The sequence below is a fragment of the Fulmarus glacialis genome, unplaced genomic scaffold (genome assembly GCF_000690835.1).
Source record: "Fulmarus glacialis isolate BGI_N327 unplaced genomic scaffold, ASM69083v1 scaffold37914, whole genome shotgun sequence".
Lineage (NCBI taxonomy): Eukaryota > Metazoa > Chordata > Aves > Procellariiformes > Procellariidae > Fulmarus > Fulmarus glacialis.
The window spans coordinates 46,919-56,112 of NW_009208082.1; the positions used below are offsets into that span (position 1 = coordinate 46,919).

At 42.7% G+C, this 9,194-nt stretch overlaps 1 protein-coding gene across 1 annotated transcript in view; it reads left to right on the forward strand.

Moving 5' to 3' along the window:
• Positions 1–9,194, forward strand: part of LOC104075754 (pikachurin-like) — a gene marked incomplete at its 3' end in the record, with an annotated part of 47,698 nt that overhangs the window by 29,036 nt on the left and 9,468 nt on the right. Inside the window, exons 11-13 of the mRNA XM_009576364.1 lie at positions 1,363–1,507; positions 4,485–4,674; positions 8,678–8,803. Coding sequence (XP_009574659.1) covers positions 1,363–1,507; positions 4,485–4,674; positions 8,678–8,803 — 461 coding nt within the window. The remainder of the gene's footprint in view (positions 1–1,362; positions 1,508–4,484; positions 4,675–8,677; positions 8,804–9,194) is intronic.

A 9,194-nucleotide genomic window follows, 5' to 3' on the forward strand; every position in this document is an offset into this window, starting at 1 on the left:
GGCAGGTGTTCAGCCATCCCCAGGAAAGCAGGGCTCCATCACGCGTAACGGTTACTGGGGAAGACAAACGCCATCACTCTGAACATCCCCCGCTTCCTTCTTCTTCCCCCAGCTTTATATGTTGAGCATGACGTCATATGGTATGGAATATCCCTTTGGTCAGTTGGGTTAACTGTCCTGGCTGTGCTCCCTCCCAGCTTCTTGTGCACCTGGCAGATCATGGGAAGCTGAAAAGTCCTTGACTATATAAGCACTACTTAGCAACAACCAAAACGTCAGTGTGTTATCAACATTATTCTCACACTGAATCCAAAACACAGCACTATACCAGCTACTAGGAAGAAAATTAACTCGATCCCAGCTGAAACCAGGACAGCACAAAATGGACAGTATTACTTCATTTAACAGTTCTTCAATATTTTTTTCTCTCATCCTTCTTTAGTGTGTGGACATGTGCCCTGTTGAACTCTTTACTCAGACCTTGGTGTAAAGACAAAATAAAAAGTTTTCTTGAAGGCATTAGTCCGGGGCTCAATGCAATGTTATCAGAAATGCTAGTGAGCCACTGCATTTGCTAAGCTTATGCTATATCACGCTGTGCATAGTCAATGTTTTTGCTTCACAGGAAAAGGAACTGCAGATAACATAGCAAAATAAAGGATTTAACGCCAGGAAGGGGCCTGGAACTTCATCTTATATCCCTTGTTTAGATAGGAGTTGCAGGTTTTTAAAATGAGGATAGAAGGGGTTTCTTGCTGTCCCATAGATATAAAGCATATGAAAGAGTATCTCAAGGATCTCCTTACTTGGGAGGGTGAGTCCTTTAAAAGTGGGAAATTACAAATTGGGTGATGTGCCTTGGTTGTGTTTCTGTTCACCTGCACTGAACAGCAGTCAGAGAAAATGGCATGTTTTGTGCACATTCAGCTCCACAGACTCTCCTGGAGGTCTCCTTGTCAATCAGTACTGAGTTTCATATAGAATCGCAGAGTTATTAAGGTAGCACTGTCTTTCACCAGGGAGCTAGAAAAATTTCTAAGAGAAATTACTGTGATAGCAGGAACTCAGATTGTAATACGCTGCATCTTGAAACAGTTTCAGCTGTTGGCAAGCTTTGCAATGCACTTGGTACGGCCAGAGGATGCAAAATCTTCTCCATGGGAGAAAGACAGATAATGAAGTTTGAAACTTAGAACAGATCGTATGTAGACCTGCTGTCTAATTTTCCTGTGGTCGGCTAATATGCAGCGTGAAACAGAGAAGTTCCCAGGAGCGAAGGGAATATTTGGAGTCTAAAAACAACTTTCAGTTATTTGGTTAATGTAAGATTGTCACCTTGCCCTCTCTGTCTCATGCTCATAGGTTCAACTGTGGCACTGGAGTTGCAGTCATAACGAGTGAAAACAAAATCAAGCTGGGGAACTGGCACAGCGTCACATTGTTCAGAGACGGGATGAACGGCTGGCTCAGGATGGACAATGATGCTCCAGTCACAGGAAAATCTCAGGTAGGTAATCCTGCACCTGCAGCTCAACCTTGGGCTCTCTCAAGATTATGATGACATTTTTTCTTGCCGGCAGAAGTCTGATCGGATTTAAAAGATACACTTTTATTTTCAGTGTTGGGGCGTGTAGTGAACCAGGATCAGTGTACAGACTACTCTCCCACATACGTAGTCTAGAAATCACATAGAGAAATATCCCAGCGCTGAATCCCATCACAGTTTTCCTGTTGTCCTCCATCCTTGCTCTGCCCCTCTTCTGCCACACTTTGCTGGTCTCAGATACAGGCTGCTGTCAAGTTTGCCAGGTTTTACAGCTGCTGTCCCTGATTGCTTTCTTTTTCAAGCCTCAGGGAGCTGCTCTGCTTCCTCAGCCAGAACAATTAGATGCATATGTGTATATGTATATATATTTATGTATAATATGCATATAGCCACACAAGGTTTGTATACAGAAATGTAATTACATGTATACCATGGACATAGATTTAAGCACAGTAATGGAGATAGATATTCTGCTCTGACTTATGTTAACACCAGCAATTTCATGTCTTGACTTGCTCGTCTGTTGCCAGGCCAGAAAACAGAAGTGAAATTAAGGCACTGAAAAAGAAGACAATTTCAAATTATTTCAGATGTCTTTCCTCTTCCCTTTGATAGTGACTATAGCATGCCATCCTTAGCCCTGAAAAAAAAGCAGCTTCAGACATCTTATTACTTTACACTTTCATGTGCAGGCACTGAAGGGAAAAAAATGCCGCACATTGAGTTCTCATCAGCTGGAAATGACAGAGGAAAGGATTTCAGTGTCTGCCATGTGTCGCTATGTGTTACCAATGCTATGAGGCCGTGCAAAGGGCAAATGTGAATCAGAAGAGAGATGTCCAGTAAAGACTAATGCCATTGTGCAGCACTTTGGTAAGACTGCATCTGGCTACACATGGCTATGACCACCCATAGCCAAGAAAGATAAAGTCGAAGAAGTAAATGTGCAATAAAGGGCTAGTAGGAGGGTTATGGTCCACAGAATCTATTACAAGAAGAGTTTGACAGTGGACACACATTCTTCTAGCTGCAGCTGTACCAGAAAAAAAGTTAATTGCTCCAGGTGCTGCTCTCCACCAGAACTTGCTGCTCCTATGTAGTATTGCCCCTGTACTCGGCCCTGGTGAGGCCGCACCTCGAATCCTGTGTTCTGTTTTGGGCCCCTCACTACAAGAAGGACACTGAGGTGCTGGAGCGTGTCCAGAGAAGGGCAACAAAGCTGGTGAAGGGTCTGGAGCACAAGTCTTATGAGGAGCGGCTGAGGGAACTGGGGCTGTTTAGTCTGGAGAAGAGGAGGCTGAGGGGAGACCTCATCGCGCTCTACAACTACCTGAAAGGAGGTTGTAGCCAGGTGGGGGTTGGTCTCTTCTCCCAAGTAACCAGCGATAGGACGAGAGGAAATGGCCTCAATTTGTGCCAAGGGAGTTTTAGACTGGACATTAGGAAAAATTTCTTCACCAAAAGGGTTGTCAAGCATTGGAACAGGCTGCCCAGGGAAGTGGTGGAGTCACCATCCCTGGAAGTATTTAAAAGACGTGTAGATGAGGCGCTTAGGGACATGGTTTAGTGGGCATGGTGGTGTTGGGTTGACGGTTGGACTTGATGATCTTAGAGGTCTTTTCCAACCTTAATGATTCTATGATTCTATGATTCTATGATTGTTGCTCCAGTGAGTCCTCCTCAGCTCTTCCTAGTTAGAATGACCTGGATTAGTCTCAGCAGAGTGGTAGTCTTTTCTGACCTGGTTCATTTTGACTTGAACAGTCTTAGAGAGTGCCCACAAGAGAAGTGGAGCTTGATAGACCAAGGAGGGCTGAAGCACCAAAAATGATGGAAGATGGCAAGCGGTTGGAGACAGGATGCAGAGTTATATGCCCACAGCCCCGGCATATGCCCACCATGAAACCCTGTGGACATCTGAACTCTCTTTAGCCACAGGCTCCACCTGAAACTGAGATCCCTTTGATGTGTTTCTGCAGTGCACTGTGGAGTGCACACCCGTAGACTCAATAACCTTGGCTTATTTAGCCTGGCAAAATATAGGCTGTGGGGATATAATTTATTGTTATAAATACCAGGGAGGCAGGGCAGGTGTGAAAAATCCAGAGAGCTGGATTTTACCGCACATTGGTAAAAACTGGCCATGAATAAATGTGGGAATTTTGAACGTTTTCTTTTAAAGGGCAGTAAGGTTTTGAAACAGCCTTTGAGTAAGAGGCAAAAGACATATATTTTGATCAATTTATGGAAGGAATTATGGCTCTGTTGTCCACAATAGCATGGAGGTTGATTCAATGGTCCAAAAAGTTCTGTTTAGTTTGTTTTGGGGTTTTTTTTGTTGCTTCCTGTGCACTATAGCAGTGTTAGTAAACTTGTACGTGTATGTTTCTCTAGGCAGGTTAAGGTCACAAGAAAAAGATGGGGAGTAAATGTAGCACTGGCAGAGTGAGTAGAACCCCGCTGAAGTTGTAGTTGTGTCAGTTTATGCCTTATCTTGGTTTTTACTGTTGTTTTTTGTCATTTTATTATTATTCAACACTAAGCACTTGCTGGGTTCTGTCGAAAAGGCAATATCCTATTGGTCTGTGTCCCGCAGGGCTTAAGGTTTAGAAGACAAAAAATTTTGGCAAAAGTAAAGGAAGAAATTGCAACAAAAGACAGATCACAATGCCTCCTCAGAACACAGTGATTTTTAAGTTTTTTATTTTGCATTAAATTGTCCATGTTATCATGATGGATGCGGGTGCAAAAAGTAACATTTAAAGTGATAGACTGAGTAGAGGAATGACTAATGGAAAGGAATTACCAATGAGCAACCTGCATATCCCCGGACACAATTCTTTGTGGAGGAGAAAAATTGATTATACACTGTGTGGCTTAATTATTTACCCGGTGTTATATCTGTTCTACATCGTGTCATCCTCTGTTTTCCCTTCAGGGCCAATATAGTAAAATAACATTCCGGACTCCCTTCTACGTTGGCGGTGCCCCCAGCGTGTACTGGCTGGGCAGAGCCACAGGCACCAGCCGTGGGTTTCAGGGCTGCATTCAGTCGCTCAGCATCAACGGAAAGATAATCGATATGAGACCCTGGCCGTTAGGGAAAGCTCTCAGTGGTGCTGATGTTGGTAAGTGTAATGGTATGCAGTCTTTAATCAGTGATAAACCTGGGGTTACTTTTTTTGCCTGTTGAAAAAAATGAGCAGTGGTCCAGGTTTGAGAGATGGAAGGTGTGGTCTCTATTTTTGGCATGGTATTTCTCTGTGCCTTTGCACATTGCTTTTGCTGAGTCTGTAGTAGGAGAGTTTTATCATATTGTACAAGTAAACATCACTGTAGTATGCCAAAAACCCTGTGGATGCAGTTATGGAGCACAATAATAAAACCAGTTCTCATGAGCGAACAGGAAACTCAGTGTTGCCGATATAATTATGTCTGCACTAGTATTTCATAGAATCATAGAATAGTTTGGATTGGAAGGGACCTTTAAAGGTCATCTGGTCCAATCCCCCTGCAATGAGCAGGGACATTTTCTACTAGGTCAGGTTGCTCAGAGCCCCGTCCAACCTGACCTTGAATGTTTCCAGGGATGGGGCATCTGCCACCTCTCTGGGCAACCTGTGCAGTGTTTCACCACTGTCATTGTAAAAAATTTCTTCCTTCTATATAGTCTGAATCTACCCTCTTTTAGTTTAAAACCATTCCCCCTTGTCCTGTCGCAACATTTCTGCCAACATCTCTCAGGTTGCCTCTTCATGCTCCTGACTGACGCAGTCATATCATCAGAAATCGATAGTATGCACGCTGTGTTTGTATTTAAAACACTATGGACACAACAAAGTGTGTTTTGCTTAAAAGCATCATTGCACTTGTCCAAAGCAATGCAGGGATCTTTCAGTCCTGTGCTGTGGCCATTGCAAAGGGCTTTTCCCCGTGAAACCCCATTACTGCTGAGGCAAATATGTTTTCCTCTCAACCATCCATTGTTTCTATTTCCAGTATGTTTTAAAAATACCATGGCATAAATTCTTTCAACAGCTTTATGAAGTGGTATTATAACATTATCCCCCCTTTACAGATTAAAAGATGGAGAAGTAGGGAAGTTAATTAGCTAGTCCTGTCTTATTTATTCATCTCTATTTCATCCTGTAATGGGCACTTGAAAAAAAGACGGGGCAACAAAATCCTTGCTTTAATGACCTCCCAGTCTAAACAGTTTAAGAGTAAGGGTAAACCCAAGTCAGAAATCAAGTGGTAGAAGCAGGAAATAGATCCCATATCACTGAACATTCCATGCCATGCTTCAGCCACAAAGTCATCTTTCTTCTCTTCTGTAGCTGTGCGTTTGGCATCCCAAGAAGGAAGTGATTAATGGGAAACTTCCTAACAATCACTCTGTATTCTCTAGATAACAAGACCAAACTTCTGTGCAATACAAGGGGGGAACAGAGTGGCCGAAGAAACAGATGCTGAAAAGAATAAGATCTTGGAAGCAGAGAGTAATTTCATGATAGAATGAGAATCTATGGAATTCAGATAGATAGATGAAAGCCCTGCTCAAGTTCTCCAAGCCCTAATCTCTGTTGCTTTTTGGATTGCAGCTAGCTTCATTCCCATCCATGAATGCTCCACATACTACTGCATTAACAATCAACATCAATAAAAGTAAATGCTGGGTTCTGCCGTGTGTGACTTGAAGCTGAATGATAAAGACTTACTGTCCTTACGTGGCTGCACACGCTTATATGAAATTGTACCAGGAGAGACTTGCAAACAATATGCCATATAAGTTAAGCTTAAAATAAATAAATTGCAAGTGAACTCTACTAGGGTTTAGGGATTTTTTTTGCTAGCCAGTCTTTGTTTGTTTCCTATTGGCACAGTGTATTAATCAGGGGTACTGTGGTATATGGACTGCAGAACTGAGGGTGGGGAGGAGAGGGGTCCATCCTGCCCTGCGCCATCTCCGTCAGCTGCAGTAGAAGTCCCACCGGACCGTGAGCTAAGGGGCTGACGGGGGAGGCAGCGCTCGTGGTTCGCAGCAGGCACGGCAGGACCCTGTGCTCCCGCTGCAGCTTCCCTCCTTCCTCATCTGCCACTGCACCCAGGCAGATGCAGCTGTCAGACCTGTGGTTTGCCTTTTTGGTGTAGTCATCTGTGCTGGCCCGCAGGCTGTGATAAGTCACTGAGATGCTGTGAGAGTAGCCTGTCCTTAAATACCAAGACTGCTCCAGTTCAAGCCTTCCCTCAAACCAGTAAGCTGTGACTTGTCCCATTATTGTTATCTTCCTTGTCCTTTTCTGTTTCTCAAAGACTTTTTTTAGCTGTGATCTGTTTGAGCATTCTGCCAGCATTGACTAACGGTGCAGCAGACACAGTAGAGATGAGCGTTGTCGTAGTTTTCTGTTTGTGTCTCAAACTCGATACATCTAGATCCTTGTTTACCCACATGTCTTGGCTCTGTTTCCTTGTCCATAAAACAGAGCTAGTGCTACTCATTTCTGTCACTGTCGTGATAATTGATGAGTATGTGAGGGATCTTAGAGACTAGATACCTGTCCCGCTCCTGTTCACCGTGGCCGTTACAGTGCAGCCCAGAAGGGGAACAGATGGCTCAGTGAGCACTGCGAGCACCCCTGCTGCCACAGCTGGGCATGGGGCAATTGTCCCCTTCCACGTAGAAGGAGAATTTTTTCCCTTCCGGGGGATTCGTATATTTTGCTTATGCTCCTTGAATTAGCCCTGGAGCCCTGCGTTATGACTGCTGTACTCAGACCTGCCCTCTCTACAATGAAAAATGGGCCTGGCAGGAGATCTGTCGATGTGCAATACGAGACAAGTCTGGTCTGGCAGGGAGTTGTACCAGATGACCTGAGAGTTATTACTGCCTCTGTCCTGAGCCGGTGAGAAAAGGTTATTTTCCAACCCGGACAGCAGAGCGATTGGGATGAACCAGCACATCAGCCATTTTTACATCTGCATATTTCTCTGTGCTTTTCTTTCCGGCTATGGGATGGGAAATCAAGCTGTAAAGCTGGCACTGAACTAAGGCCAGTACCTCATTGAAGATTTGTAGGGTCCTGGTCTGGAAACCATCTTCACAGTGAGAGTGCTGTATTTAAACAAAACAAAAAGGGCATATCCCCTTCTTGCAGTAGTTTTAGGATTTCTCTCAGTCTCCTCAGATAACAAAACTGTTCTCCAGTGTTCATTGTCAGAGCTGTCTCATAGCACCTCAAAGGTGGTATTTCAATGTGCCTCAAAGTAAATGTGCAATTCTTAGTTTGTCATAAACACTTTGCCCTTCCAAATGCTGTGCTTACACTTGAACACCACAAATGTCTTATTTGGGCTTTCTTAATGTATAAGATCACTTTTTGTTACTATCAATGAGAGGAAGATTATTTAATCAGAAACTAAAATAAAGGAGAAAGTAAACAAAATCAACAAGAACTTCATCAGATGTATATTTGACCATTGCATAACTTTATAGATACCAGTTTTGCGAAGTAAATGAGTAAATTATTTGTTCTGCAACAATTTCAGCTTAATTCCAGCAGGAAGAAATCATCGTCTTGATATTTTAGTTGATGTGCCAGCATAGAAGAAATGCTTCTTAAAAAGCCCATATGCTGATGATATGGATCCCTTTTAGTGCAGACAAGAGGGCTGACAATCTCATTTTAGTTAATAAGATTAGTTGATGTTGATTAACACCTTCCATGCTTACCATGGCATGAATTTACAGTGAACAAAGAAGCACTTAAGGTAATTGAAATTAAACAAGTCACAGTGCTTGTAAACAATCTAAAGAGATTTCTATTTTATGAGAAAATAAAGATAGGAACAAGATCAGAAGAAAAGTAATCCAGGGAATGATTGAAAGCTACAACTCTCATGGTTTGTTAGAAAGGGCTAATTTTTGCTATTTTTAAGGTCTCTTGCTGGTCTGGTACTAAAAAAAAGTGCTAAAAATCAAGTTACCTTGTCTAAATTGCACACCATTTGACAAATTGGGAAAGAATCTAGGCAGGAGAGAAAATTGTATTGGTTAGTAGCAATGATCAACAGCCAGATAAATCTTCTTTGACAAACTTCTCCGATAAATCAATGCTCTGGCTCTGTGTTTAGGTGAGTGTAGCAGTGGCATCTGTGACGAGGCGTCCTGCATCAACAGTGGTACCTGTACTGCAAGCAAAGCAGATTCATACATTTGCCTTTGCCCTCTTGGATTTAAAGGTCATCATTGCGAAGAAGGTGAGAGAATGCTGGGCTGCTTATATTTCTTTTTATGTGTTATTTAGTGTTCAATGTGTTTCCGCATAGTGACATCCAAGGAGGTCTTATGCTATTACACTGACAGAAGAGAGTACTTGTTACTTCACTTTTTTAAAATCACATAGTGAAACCCTCCCCCACCATTCATTTTGGGGCTACATCCAGCTCCTACATAATTAATGATTCTCAAACCTCTTTGCTTATTTAAACTAACTATAATTAAGTGTCTCAAACTTACTTTTCAGGAGTTAAAATAATGTACCACTCCACAGCTGCTGCACATTAACTCAAAAAAAATCCCCACTTTTCTCCTAAAACCAGTGTCAGTTGTATATTCTGAAATATAAAGGACTCAATATCAATTTCCTGC